This window comes from Marmota monax, unplaced genomic scaffold, assembly GCF_021218885.2.
Source record: "Marmota monax isolate L192 unplaced genomic scaffold, Marmota_monax_Labrador192_F-V1.1 WCK01_AAM20220418_F8-fsc00145, whole genome shotgun sequence".
NCBI lineage: Eukaryota > Metazoa > Chordata > Mammalia > Rodentia > Sciuridae > Marmota > Marmota monax.
In genome coordinates this window covers 5791723-5806847 of record NW_026695201.1, presented here as the reverse complement: position 1 = coordinate 5806847, position 15125 = coordinate 5791723, and the positions used below count along the sequence as shown (strand labels likewise).

The following is a 15125-nucleotide window of genomic DNA, read 5'->3' as shown; positions in this document are numbered from 1 at the left end:
CCCAAACTTGACACTTGACATTGGCCCAGATAACTTTATATTGTTGGAAGTTATCCTGTCCATTATGTGATGTTCAGCAACATTCCTGGTCTCTACTCATTAGATGCTAGTAGTATTATCCCATCCTCCCAGCTGTGACACCCATAAATGTCCCTAGACATTGCTAAGTGCCCCCTTGGGATGGAGGGGATTACCTCTGGTTGAGAGTTATTATAAAGTGATAGAAGACAAAAAATCCAAAGTTAGATGTCATTGAAAAAAGCTCTATGACCCCACAATATCAGAGAAGTATCAATTTGCTTTAATGCATTATCTCAAAGTTTCTCCCCAGTTTCATGTTTTCCTGAAAAAATAATTTCCTCAAGGTACAAATAATGATTTAACACTCCAGAAACAAGAAGATAAGTTTATTTTGGTGTCCAATTATTTCCTTTAAAAAGTTTAATGCTTGATAAAATAAAACAAACTTTTAGTATCATAAAAACCTTCTGACATGTACATGACATATTATTACTATGTACAACTTCGAAAACAAAGTAAAGTAATGTTGAACATCCTGATTATAGTTAAGCTATAGGAAACTTTCTGGATGGTCAATATTTTCCTTGGCTGGAAGAAAAATCATACAATCAAAAAATATAAATAAGACCTTCAATAAGTTGAGGATAATAAAAACACTATCTGAAATTCAGTCATCTGGATCTTGAAAAGTTTGTAGTAGTTTCAACAGTTCAGCAAGCAAAATGAAATCCTGTGGAAGTTCAAACTTCAGTCTTCCAGGAGAGGTCCTGCGGTTTCACAGTTGATCTATCAAAAATAAAAGCTATTTCCTATTATAGTAGAACTTGGTAGATGGTTCATATACCATTTTTCACCAGCTCATGGACTCCGTTCTCATCAATGATTAAAGGTGCATGGAACTCTTTATCTGCTACATAACTTTCTATTCCCTAAAAGGATTGAAATTAAACACAGTTAGAAAATTGGTGGATGCCTGTCAAGCACTGCTGGACTTAGTGGTTGTGATGCCAAAAGCCAGGCTGAGATAAAAGAATTTTAAAGTTAAAAAAAAATCTATTTCATGTACTTTAAAACTAGACTTAATAATTATTTATAGAAGCATAAAACAAACAACAAACAAAAGAAAGTAAGTTACTCTGATTATAATAATTTCTTTTCTTGCAGTTCTAAAACTGAACCCAGGACCTTGAATATGCTACACAAATGATTATCATATAATTTCTAAAGTTAATGATTTTCATCATCACTCAGTAAAGTTAACTTTCTCCTGATGCTACAACTAAGCATACTAATAAGAATCTCCATTACTCTGCATTAAAAAATGACAAAATCATAGAATTTACAGGGAAATGGATGGCATTAGAGCAGATTATGCTAAGTGAAGCTAGCCAATCCCTAAAAAACAAATGCCAAATGTCTTCTTTGATATAAAGAGAGTAACTAAGAACAGAGTAGGGACGAAGAGCAGGAGAAGAAGATTAACATTTAACAGGGATGAGAGGTGGGAGGGAAAGGGAGAGAGAAGGGAAATTGCATGGTAATGGAAGGAGACCCTCAGGGTTATACAGTGGAGGAGGTAGAGAGAGAGGAGGGGAGGGGAGGGGAGAGGTGGGGAGGGGGGAGGGGGGAGGATGTGAAAGGCAGCAAAGCACAACAGACACCAGTATGGCAATTTGTAAATCAATGGATGTGTAACTGATGTGATTCTGCAATCTGTGTATGGGGTGAAGGTGGGAGTTCATAACCCACTTGAATCAAAGTGTGGAATATGATATGTCAAGAAATTTGTAATGTTTTGAACAACCCACAATAAAATATAACTACATAAAAAAAAAAAAAAAAAAAAGAATCTCCAGAAAAAAATATTAATAATTTGAATAGCAGGGACCTTCAACTCCTCAGATGGTAAAAGTTACAGTAGAAAATGTACATTGCATTAAAAAGAGCTAAATGATTTATCAAAAAAGGTCAATAATGTATTTTAAAGCCTAATGAATTTTAATGGATAGGTGAAACAAATTAACATTATAGACTTCTGTTACTGACAAGTCACTCAATTATGGGATAGATGCAAAGACAACAGAAAATTCTCTAAGAATTAAGAATCAAAGCAGCTTTACAACTCACTCCTAGGAAGAGGTCTTCAGGATAGGATGACAAGAAAATGCTTCATTTTCTCAAAGGGTAACTCTACTTAAACATAATACAAGAATCCTGTTTTTTGTTTGTTTTTAAGTTTTATTCTTAACTGACAAATAATTATATGTATTTATGGGGTACAACATGCTATTTCAATGTACATATACATTGCAGAATGATCAAATCAGGCTAATTAACAGAATTCTCTCCTCAAATACTTACTGCTTTTTGTGGTGAGAACATTTAAAGTTCACTCTTAAAGCTGTTTGGAAATATACAATACTCTTAAAAGAACAAGAGGGGGAAAAAAGGAAAGCAAACTTACTTCTCCAGCATAGGAGATAAGAGGAGAGATTTCACACTGGATTGGTACATCATTGGCATCCTTCAAGCTAAGGGAAAAAAAAAAATCCCAAATATGTGTTAAAGATTTTACTTCCCATATTACTTGCCAGAGTTAAAATGAAGACCATAACTTCCCTCTGAGAAGCTTGCAGATAACAAAATTCTTGTAGTTGAACAAATGAAATATATCCTACCCTGATGATCATTAAATTTTAAATTTTCATGGTCAGAAAGACACTATTTAGGGAAAAAGCCAATAATTACTGCTAACTCTTTAAAGCATTTCATCACTGTTTATATACTATTCCTTTCTACACATCTCATTTTTTACTAATCCCAAGTTTCATAAAGTTGATAAAGAAGAGCCTATTAATTGAGTATATACTATGTGCCAGGCCCCCATTGCTAGGTGCCTTCAAACCTTTGCATAGCCTTTTAATCTTCATCATAATCTCCCAGGTCAGGTACTAATATTGACTAATATTCTAGAGTCAGACTGTCCAATTCAGTACCCAATGGCCATATGTGGCAATAAGTTTAAAATAATTAAAATTTTAAAAAATTGAAAATTTTAAATTCACTTTCTCAGTCATAATAATCATATTTTAAGTGTTCAGCAGCCATGAGTGACTAATGACAAACAAACTGGAGAGCAGAGATGTAGAAAACTTCCCTCACTGCACAACATTCCATTTAGACAGTACAATTCTAAAAATCATTTAAATTATTTCCTAATACATTTTTTTTTACAATCCAAATATCCTAGATTAGCTGAGTTAATTTATTAATTACATTTTATTTTTAAGGCATAGACAGAGTTTATTTAGGAAGGCAGACATGCATTCAAGGGAGAATGTAGGCTACCTCAAGAGTGAGAAGCCTATCCATTACATTTTAAAATACTTCTGTTATCAAAAGTCCTTTTTAAAGTGCTAAGGCAGAACACACTCAAGCAAAATCAAGGCCAAAGTCACCATCTGTGATTCTCAGTCACAATGTAATATTTATAGTTATTTGCAATTCTGAACTTCCAAATCATCTAACATAAAAATCAATAAACAGTACTTTCAATACATTTACAGTCACTAGACTGTGGCATTATTTGTCATTTCAAGAATCTTAGAAATAGGACAGGACACACAAAAAAATCCAGTCCTGTGTAGCCTCAAACCATGTTCTCTTTCTAGTAAGAAGTCTTCAACTTTGGTGGAGTCAATAAAATCAGAGGTTTTCTGAGGTCAGCCACAGGCCAATTTTTCTCCAAACAGAACTCTATATCTTACTCCAATTTACTTAATCTGACTACTTTCTACTTGAACCAGGACAGTCATATTCTCTTTGGATCCTTCCAAGTCATTTTCAGCTATGATCCATTTGACTATAAAAAGTATAATGTTCCTCCAAGATTTAGCTCTTGTCCCCACCTCTCCTAGACCACTGCATTTCATAGTGATTGCTTCCATTCATTTATTTAAAAAAAATAAATTTATTAAGCACCTGTTAAGTCTCCCTGCCTCCTAGAGTAAGTACTGTTTATACCATTGTTAGCACATAATCACATAATAATGCCCCTTAGTTTTTATGAATGGGCATCTTAATTTTTATGAATATGCATCTTGAACTCCCAGTAGGCTCTCTTTTGTGTAGACACTTCAGCACTGAAGATACTAAGAGCATCTGTAAGTAGGTCTGTCAATGCTTGCTGATTGAATGAATAAATGAACCATGAAAGTAGATGGACAACAGCCTAATGCAGAGAAAAGAGGAGGCACACACTTTACACATCTCTCCAGATATGTGCCAGATTCTATCACAAGAGTTATACACCAGACTCTCCTCTCTGGATGGCTTGAAGTCACACTAACCAAATGGAAAAAATGAGGGCCCATCCCACTGATGGGCAATTGATATATGTGTCTGTGTGTGTGTGTGTACACTAAACCTAACAACTTTGAAAGTGTAGCAAGAATATCATGCTGTCTTTTTAACTAAAAAGATAATGGCATTTAAAAACTTTGACAGTACCCAAATAAGAGGATATATGGCACTTCTAGCTAAAAATGACCTGTTAAAGACAAAAAAAGATACTAATTGACCAAAATTACAACACAATTACACAAAAAGAGAGCTGTTTATGTAAGAATAAATCAACAGAACAGCTTTCTCCATATTAAGAGCCATTGAATATATATGAATAATTACAACCTTTATACTGACATCATATTATCCAATTCAGTAAGATACATTTTCAGAATACTTTCTAACTTATGCTTATGCTAAAAGCTGGAATTCAAATTTGTTCTCTCTGACTCTAACCTGCTCTGGGTCTTACCTAACACCTGTAAAACTGTTACTATGGGCTCAAATACCCATGGTCAGATTCTTTAGTAAAGCATGCTCCCCATTTCCAGCATGCACTGAGATTCTGAGTTAGTGTCATCCAGACAGATACCTGCCACCAAGTAAGCACTGCACCCCGACCAAAGCTTCAATCATCCTCCCTCCAGGCCCCCAAAAGGCAGAGCACTAAACTACAATGCCAGTTAGTATGGAGGGAAGCACAGCCCCATCACCATGCACTGCAGGCAGGCTGGTATATTTACTTGTAATTGACATCAGCTGTGATGGTCTCTGACTTTCCATTTGTAGCACTGTTATGTAGGAATAAATAAGTATTAATGGGAATGGAAAGAAATTAAACAATAACAATGAAGTGGAGTTGCAAAGTACACTTGACCAAATGGCATATACTTATGGTAAATCGTAAATCTAGCACGAGAGGCCTGAGGGGGTTAAAAAAAAAAATTCAATGGTCAAAGATGAAGCATGAGAACAATATGACATGTCACAAAGCAAGCTGATTGACAAGGCAGAGCCTGTAAGTGGCCTTGGACTTGGAGATAGACGCTAACACTGTTCCTTTTTGTAAAAACAGTTATCAAACAGTAAGTTCCAATGCCCAATGCTTTAATACTTATTGAAGTATTCTAGTGCTTTAGTATATGCAGCCTTTTTTCCCTTAAGAACATAAATTAAATGGCAGAATGCTTCTCACCCAAATACAAAAACACCAAAAAGCTTAAAAAGGGAAATCTAGGTGCCAATGAAGGTTTTATCATAAAATAAAAGATTCAGCTTAAAAGTGCTTTATCTCAAATTTGAATAACTACAAGTACCTTCTTTCTTAAGCTTCTGAAAATACAAAATATTTCTAAAGTTTGAGTATCAGAACATAACTGGCACCTTTCTTAGTACCTGGGAGAAGAACCATGAGGCAACATCTCCTGGGTAGCCTGAGGGTGGCAGGGCTTTAGATGGGTCTCACGTATAACACTTGCTGTGAGGCCACAGATAAATGAGCAGCAATAACCCATCTTCTGTGGCTGAGAAACTTCCCCTGTGTATAGTATATTGCTAATGGGATTTTAAATTATCTTCTGACCATTATTTAATAGAAGTGATTTCATTGATATGGTGGGGCTATTTGAAAAAACAACAACAACAACTTTCTCTTTAAGAGAAAGTAAAGATGTCCTTCTCTGTAATGGGCAAAACTTGATGTTACTTCTTTTTTTTTTTTTTGAATTTTAATATTTTAGTTTTCGGTGGACACAACATCTTTGTACGTGGTGCTGAGGATCGAACCCAGGCCGGACGCATGCGGGGCGAGCGCGCTACCACTTGAGCCACACCCCCAGCCCCTTGATGTTATTTCTTATCACGAACTTCCCACACAGCAATAATTTACTATCTTAAAAGATTTTAAATTTACTTTTTTATAAAAAGATTTCAGGATATAGCAAGAGAGAAGTCAAAAAGAAGTCCAAGAAAACATTCCCACTGAAGAGAAAAGATAGTGACTTACCGGGGAATTGCTGGAAGGCGGGAGCCATTTTCATCTATAAAGTGGCCACCTGCATTAAGGACCCAGCAATGGTGAAGGGACATCAAAGCATGCCTTGCAGTAGTAGGGTTGTCCTTCCCATTCTGGCTGTCCGCATTCTTTAGTGGAGAAAACTCATCTTCCCGTAATACCTCATACACCACAAACTTCCTAGAGTGAAATCATACAAAGACTTCTTTCTCGTGAAATAAAATTGCATACAGAGCTTCTCATTCCTCTCTATATAGCTAAGCCGTTAGTATTCAATGACAAGTTTTCTTAACATAATTTTGGTTGTATTACAAAAAAATAATGCTCATCCCTTGACCAAAGAAAATTGTAATTTTCTTCTCCAGTACAAAAATGAAAACTCATTTCTAACCCCAACTATAATAAAACATTTCATCTTAGATCAGAAAGATCAGAAATCCTAATGCACAAAGATCATATTAGCACGGGAGCTAAGAGAAAAAAAATATAAAAAAGATGCTTTAGAAATGTATATGGAGGGCTGGGGATGTGGCTCAAGCGGTAGCGTGCTCGCCTGGCATGCGTGTGGCCTGGGTTCGATCCTCAGCACCACATACAAAGATGTCGTGTCCCTCGAAAACTAAAAAATAAATATTAAAAAATTCTCTCTCTTAAAAAAAAAAAAGAAATGTATATGGAGAGACTGACTGTATACAGCTAATTCACATTCTGCATTTTTACATTTGTCAAATTCTGAAATAAGTATCTCAACATCAGATGTGATCTTTATTATAGAAGGGTATATAATCCAAAAACATGTTCGCTAGAACATATGCTCACAGGTCAGAAACAGATCCCAAACACAAATGGGTCAATTGTTTATCTTAACCTTTTTAGTCTTTCAGCCAAGCAAGATAAATGACTTTAACAACTTTGCAGGAGAGCCAGATAACAATCCAACTGATAAAAAGAACACTGCACTCTAGGTACTCAAATCACACTCCTTGGAGTGGTGGTTTATTGTAGGGAATGATAATCGATCTAGATGATATACTCATGATCAAAATGCCTGAAATACATGCTATCAAATGTTTCCTGAGAACAGTTTCCTGCCTAACAGACTAAAAAGCAGCATTTCAAGACAAATTAAATCTTACTGGTGTTATTCAAAGCATACTTTGCAAACTGGAAGATGTCAAAGACAAATTTTTCCATCTTTATTCCATTTGGTTTGTCTGGCTTAATTAATTGCCCCTGGGAATCCACATATGGAATCTTCTTTTGAGCCACATGATGCTGCAACTGGGGTTCGTAAACACTAAGAATTAAGGGGGAAAAACAGACAATCACTTTCCAGATTTAAAATGCCAGAAAATTTGATAATAATCAGGCACAAATGTTAGAACAAAGTACTAAGATTTTCAAAGTGAAGAACATTTGTTAAGCTTTGGTTTATATTAAAATACTGAATGAATAGACTTCTCCCACTCATTTCCTTATATTTTAAAAAAAACAAATAATGATTTCCACATTAAAAAACATACACACCCAGACACATACAGACAGAAGTTACATCAATGTCTCTCTCATTACTTTTATGACTCTTATAAAATGTTCTCTTGCTCTAGCTTTTTCAGCTGAGATTCCTTCAAGTACAGGATGGAAAGGTAAATATTAAAGTTACTATGGGTGAATACATAACACAGCTACAAAAAACACAGTAAAATGGGAACTATTTTACAACTGGAATTGTCTGAAGTAAAGCTTAACTGACCTGATTTGATCATGTCACAATGTATACCAAGAGGAAAATATCACCTTGTACCCCACAAACACATATGATTATCATTTATCAATTAAAAAATAAAAATAAAGTATTAACTTTTTAAGGAGCAGATGGTCATTTTGAATATATGAATGCTACCAAGTGAATCTAATAGTGAAAACACCCTTCATTTAAATATCTGGTGATATATACTAAGCTCTTATTTAATACCTTATGGCATTGCCAGACTGACATTCAAATCTCAAGTCCTTATACACAAGATTCTAAATGCTAGTCTGGTAATAGCTGAATTAGAATTGTGTGAACAGCTTTAAAAAATATAGATCCTCTGGCTCTGTCTCCAGAAATTCTGATTCAGTTGGTGAAGGGTAGACATCTTTTTTTTTTTTTAATATTTTTAGTTGTAGATGGACACAATACCTTTATTTCATTTATTTATTTTTATGTGGTGCTGAGGATGAAACCCAGTGCCTCACACATGCTAAGCAAGCGCTCTACCGCTGAGCTACAATCTCAGCCAAGACATCTATTTTTAAAAAGCTCCCAGTTGTGGTAAAGAGGAGTTTCATTTCTTAATTCTTTGCTTCAGCAGAATCTAGGACATGGGATTGAGAGGGTGAGAAGAAAATGAAGAAATGCTTTGGACTTCACCTAATGCATTGGAGAAAAGCTCCTATTAATTTCTACCTTATAATAATGTCACTACAAACAATCACAGTTGAGATAAATTTCCATTTGATAAAAGTAATCCTCAGGAAAGATGAATTCTATGGGACATGGGCTTAGGGAACTAAATGAAAATAAAATTTTATATACCATACAATCCTATCCTGGTTAGAGAAGGGCCTATAGCATAGGAGGATCTATCCATTTCCCAGGTGGTTTAGTTTCTAATTAATAACAAAAATAATAAGAGGTCTCCTCTGTATTTCATAACTTTAGGAAAATCGTTTGGTTTGAATAAATAGCAAAAAATGGAAAAAAAAATAATAAGCGGCTCTATCTTAAGGAATATAATAGGAAAGAAAGAAATCAAATTATTACTATTTGCAGATGATATGGTCCTATATTTAGAAGATCCAAAAAACTCTACAAGAGTTCTAGAACTGAAAAACAAATTTAACAAAGTAACATGATATAAAATCAACACACAAAATTCAATAGATTTTCTATACACAAATAATGAACTCACTGAAAAAGAAAGCCAGGGAAATGATCCCATTCATAATAACTGCAAAAATAACAACAACAAGAAAAAAAAAAAAACACCTAGGAATAAATCCAACCAAGGAGAGGAAAGACTTCTATAATAAAAATTATAAAATAGGGGCTGAGGTTGTAGCTCAGTGGCAGAGCACTTGCCTAGCATGTGTGAGGCACTGGGTTTGATTCTCAGCACTGTGTATAAATAAATAAAATAAAGGTCTATTGATAACAAAAAAAAAATTTAAATTATAACATACTGAAAAAAACCATTTGAAGAAAACACTAGAAGATGAAAAGAACTTCCATGTTCTTGGGTAGGTAGAATTAATCACTAAACTGTCCATATTACCAAAAGTGATCTATAGATTTAATGCAATCCCCATCAAAATATCAAAGACATCTTTACAGAACTAGAAAAAATTGTCCTAAATTTCACATGGAAGAACAAAAGGCCCAGAGAAGCCAAAACTATAAAGAGCAAAAAGACCAATGCTGGAGACATCACAATACCTGATTTCAAATTATACTATGGAGCTATAATAACAAAAACAACATGATAAAACATAAAAATAGACACATGGAACAATGAAAGAGAGGACAGTGACAAACCCACATAGATACAGTCTCTGTTCCTTAACAAAGGCACCAAAAATGTACAATGGAAAAAAGACAACTTTAAAAAAAAAATAGTGCTGGGAAAACTGTATATCCCATACACAGAAGGAAACTGGATCCTCATTTTTCACCCTGCACAAGTCTATGCAAAGTGGATCAGACCTAGAAATTAGACCAGAAACTTTGCAACTGGTAGAAGAAAACATGGGGTCAATACTCCAGCAAACAAGTGCCAATATAGACTTCCTCAGGCATCACTGACTTCTAAAGCTCAGGAAATAATAGCAAGAATTAATAACAAACCAATTAAAATGGGCAAACTAAACAGATATTTCTAAATAGAAGAAATGCAAATGGTCAATGAATACACGAAAAAATGTTTAACATTTTTAGCAATTATGAAAATGGAAATCAAAACTACACTGAGATTTCATCTCACATGAATTGGAACAGCAATCATCAAGAATACAAATAATAATAAATACTGGCAAAGATGTGGGGAAAGGTAACATTTATACATCATTAAGTTATGGAACCAGTCCAAGTACCTTCCATGCATGAATGAAAAAAGAAAATGTGGTATACATAAACATGGAGTTTTACTCACTCATAAAGAAGAATGAAATTATGTCATTTGTAGGAAAATCAATGAAACTTGACAAAAACATGTTAAGCGAAAGAAGTCAAAGTCAAGGGTCATATGTTTTCTCTCATATTTGGAAGAAATATTTTTTAAAAAAGGAAGGGATAATAGCATAGAGAGGGAGAGAGAAGGGAAACGGGAGGAAATGAGCAATGAAATTGACCAACTTATGTTCTGTGTATACGCCAATCTATCACAATGAATTCCACTACTTTGTCACAATTATAATGTATCAATTAAAAAAAAAAAGACCCTAATTTTGCCCATACTTGACAACATCTCTCAGAAATGGTACAGTGAAGAAATGATTGGCAATGTTCCCCGCATTGAACAGCAGTCGTCCATCTGAACTTCGTTTTTGAGCTGTTGCCAGGGAAATCTCACTATATTCTACCACCTGGTATACTCCATCCACTCGGCAAACCACTCCAACTGGTTCTGTAGGGTTTGTTTTCTCTACCACCTGCCCAACAACAGAAAAAAAAAAAAAAAAAAGACAACATTAGAGGAAGAAATTTAATTAAATGCTCCTTTAGAGATTTTCCATTGTCAAAGGCCATATTTACAATTTTGCTTACATTGTAAGGTATTAACCCAAAAGGAATCTTTAATTTTAGAAAATCAACTACCCATAGTTTGACAAGCTATTTTCCAACTGGAAATTAAGTATATACATTATCTCCTTCCTATTTACCACTTAACCAAACTGGGATAGAAATATCATCATACATATATGACCCAGAGGTAATCATATAGGACTTGGCCCTAAGATATTTTATAGTTTTATTATTTATTTTCACCCATCCTCAACTACTTTGAGAATAAATAAAATTTCTCTAGGATTCACAAGACAAAAGACTTAAGTAAGGTATTTTGTCTCTAATTCTGTTCTGTCTACACCATTATTTCATTTTAACATAGTGTTTTTTCAATTTTCATTCATGAATGCAGCATTTTTCTTGTTTTTTATGAACTTGGATTAGAGCAGGCAAGTCATTGGGCTCCCACTCTAACTTTAAATCAGAAAAAAAAACTACTCATGTCTATCCATTTTGCATACTATGTTTTATTTGAAGTAAGAGATTCTAGGCTTTTAAAAAGTCTGAAAATGAGTGATTTAAATCATTTATCAATGGCCCTGGGCTAGTACAGCAACTGGGAGAAGAGTCTATCAAAATCAGAGAGAAAGGTAAGAGTATATCATTTTTAAAAAAATTCACAGGTGATTCTGATATGTCACACCATTGTCCCAACATTTCTGGCCCAAGTTAGAAGAAAATTATGAAAGAAGTGTATGCAATGCTCTAATATAAAATGAAGGTTGAGATGAAATGAACAGCCAACACAAGAATTAAACAATAAAGAATATTTGAAGGTATTGCTCTGTTTGCCCTGTCCAATTAATGATATAGCATGCTTTGGAGTATTTTTAAAAATCTGTATCCAATTGGGAAACTGTATTCTAGATACACATGAAATTATATCAATAAACTTAAAAATTCTCTTAAGCAACTGATTTCTTGAATAAACAGTGACTCACAGTTATTTCCAGACAACTAAAGCCACTATTGAAAACTTCGTTTACAAAGCAAATAGAGATATATGCACTGCATCTAGCTCAGTGAGGCAGGGCTACTGGATACATAAGCTCCTGTGTAGCTGCACTGTTTGCCAACCTGAAAGGGGCACAGTACTCAATGAAAAGAAACTTTTCACCAAGGAAGTGGATTAAACTGGAAGGAAACATACAGCAAAATTATTTAAACCAATTATTGATCTATTTCTGCCAATTATTTGTCTATCAGCCCATCATCACCTCTCATTTCAGGTACTATACAGTGGGTCTCTTACAGAACAGGGAATTTTGGAATAAATTCCTCTCATCCCAATTTTTAAAATGCACACAAGGGGACCTGAAATGTAGGTCAGTGATAGAATACTTGCCTACAACGTGCAATACTTTAGGTTCAATCCTCAACATCACACACGCACGCACGCACGCACGCACACACACACAATGCACACAGATTTCTTTTCCACTTGCCTCTATACACCCCTAAATTCAATCAGCCACGGAAATAAAAATAAGCATATTCACACTTTACATTTTACAAGTATTAATCTGCAGGCATAAGGTTTACTTCTATGGTAACTATTAAACTCCAAATATTATTATCTAAACTATACAAGAAAGCATTTGTATACTATATAAAGTTAGAAGTTAATTTATATTATAAGAAAAAAATACACAGTATAAAATCAAGAGGTTTGCTCAATAACCCATAAATTTAAATTTTAAAAGCAAATATCCATAACAGTTACTATAATTGCTTTATATAATTATCCTAACTTTTTAGCTTTGTACTTTTTAAACACTTTCAGTCCTTTCCAAGGCTCTTGTTCCACAGGAAAATACTTCATGCCATATGATAAGGGACTATTAAAGAAGTACTGCAAAGAATTCTATTCCAAAACTATGAATCCCTCCCTAATTAAGATGTTTTTCAATATACATTTTAACATCTTCATTTTCTTATTTAAAAAGGGGGAAAGAGAGCTCAATGGTTTCTTTTTTTTTTTTTTTAAATATTTATTTATTTTTAGTTTTTTTCGGCAGACACAACATCTTTGTTTGTATGTGGTGCTGAGGATCGAACCCGGGCCGCAAGCATGCCAGGCGAGCGCGCTACCACTTGAGCCACATCCCCACCCCTAATGGTTTCTAATATTTCTAAAAGTTTGACATATTTTGGTTCCAACTGAACATTTATTTATTAATTCATTGTTTGAGGACTACATTAAATGCCAGACACAGGACTAAGCAGTATGTATGAAAGGAAGACTGATTCTGAATTTATACCTGCAGATTAACACTTGTAAAATGTAAAGTGTGAATTTGCTTATTCTTGTTTCCCATGGCTGATTGGAATTAGGGGTGAACAGAAGCAAGTAGAAAACAAATCTTTTATGCATTGTGCGTGTGTGTGTGTGAGTGTGTGTGTGATGTTGAGGATTGAACCTAAAGCACTGCATGTTATAGGCAAGTATTCCATCACTGAGCTACATTTCAGATCCCGTTGTGTGCATTTTAAAAATTAGAATGAGAAGAATTTATTCCATGGGTAACGAAGAAGAGTGACAGGTTGGATCTCTACAAACATTAGCACGCTAGCCAAGTGTGTCTATAATCCAGTCACTAGGGAGGCTGAGACAAGATAATTCCAAGTTCTAGGCCAGCCTCAGCAATTTAGTGAGGCCCTAAGCAATTTAGTAAGACCCTATCTCAAAAGAAAAAATAAAAAGGGTCAAGGATGTAATTCAATGACCAAATAAGTGCCCCTGGGTTTAATCCCCAGTACTAAAAAAAAAAAAAAAAAAAAAAAGGTAGCACACTAGTTTAAAAAGTTATTTGAGCTACCAGCAAATGCAAAACTAGTCTGATGGTGGGCTGGAGTTGTATCTCAGTGGTAGAATGCTTTCCTAGCACATGTGAAGTACTGGGTCCTCAGCACCACATAAAAATAAATAAATAAAATAAGGACTTAAAAACAAAGAGTGTGATGGCATAATGTGACATACTAGACAAAGAGATGGGAAACTGAATTCAAATTCTGGCTCTGCTAATGTGTTAAAGGACCTTGAGACTGGGACTTAAAAAGTGTTGGAACTCAGGGTGCTTATTTCTGAGATTAAAAGGGTTGACTGGATCATCTCAAAGGTTCAACTCTTTTTGGTCATATAGACTTTAAAGTGATTATGAAGCTTATAACAATAAAATTAAGTTTCTGTTTTAGAACAAAGAGTGACACCAAGTGGAACAAAGTAAGAAATACACTTTTTTATAGCACAGTAGCTACTTATGACACAATATACTGCTTTTATTATAGTTTAGGAGCTATTTAAAATATATTGCAGATATTCAAAGTAGTGAATTGAAAAGATATCTTAAACAGATGAACTATGTTAAATTAACTCTTTTGTTTTCAGAGGCAGGAAGGGTGTTAGGCCTACCACTTTAATCTCTTTACATTTAAATGGTAAATTTAAAATTTCTCTTCTGGATTTGACTTTATATTAAATTTATATATAATTTAGAAAGAAATGACATCGTTATAATAGAAAATTCCAAGCAAGAATATGGTATGTCTTTTCCGGCAAATCTCATATATTTCAAACTTATATGTAGTCTAGTTGTTTTTGTTTGTTTGTTTGTTTTGTGGTTGTTGTTGTTTTGTCAGAGCATGTATGGTATCTGCTCTTTCTTTCACATCAAAATAATAAAATTATTCTAAACTTTCTCCTAATCCTTTTTTTTTTCATTTTTTCATATTTAAACTTGCAATCCATTTGAAAATAATTTTGGTATGAGCTTTGAGGGAGAGATTTACTTATTTTTTTGGCAATTATTTCATTCACTTCTACCACACTGATTTGAAATGCCAAACTTTTTGTTTTTTTAAATTAATCACTGTTATTTTATACATATTATGGGGTACAGTGTGATATTTAATATATGT

At 34.1% G+C, this 15125-nt stretch overlaps 1 protein-coding gene across 3 annotated transcripts in view; it reads right to left on the bottom strand.

Annotated features, from left to right (window-relative positions):
- Window positions 1-391: 391 nt before the first annotated feature.
- Uap1 (UDP-N-acetylglucosamine pyrophosphorylase 1) overlaps window positions 392-15125 on the bottom strand; it is a 38329-nt gene continuing 23595 nt past the window's right edge. For 2 of the 3 annotated variants that reach the window (XM_058574101.1, XM_046428972.2), the window contains 5 exons: window positions 10878-11071; window positions 7536-7676; window positions 6371-6559; window positions 2486-2552; window positions 392-950 (listed from right to left, as the gene is read on the bottom strand). In XM_058574101.1, coding sequence (XP_058430084.1) covers window positions 858-950; window positions 2486-2552; window positions 6371-6559; window positions 7536-7676; window positions 10878-11071 — 684 coding nt within the window. In that variant the 3' untranslated portion in view covers window positions 392-857. Of the gene's footprint in view, window positions 951-2485; window positions 2553-5108; window positions 5157-6370; window positions 6560-7535; window positions 7677-10877; window positions 11072-15125 lie in introns of all 3 variants that reach the window. The other variant, XM_046428971.2, reaches the window with a different exon arrangement.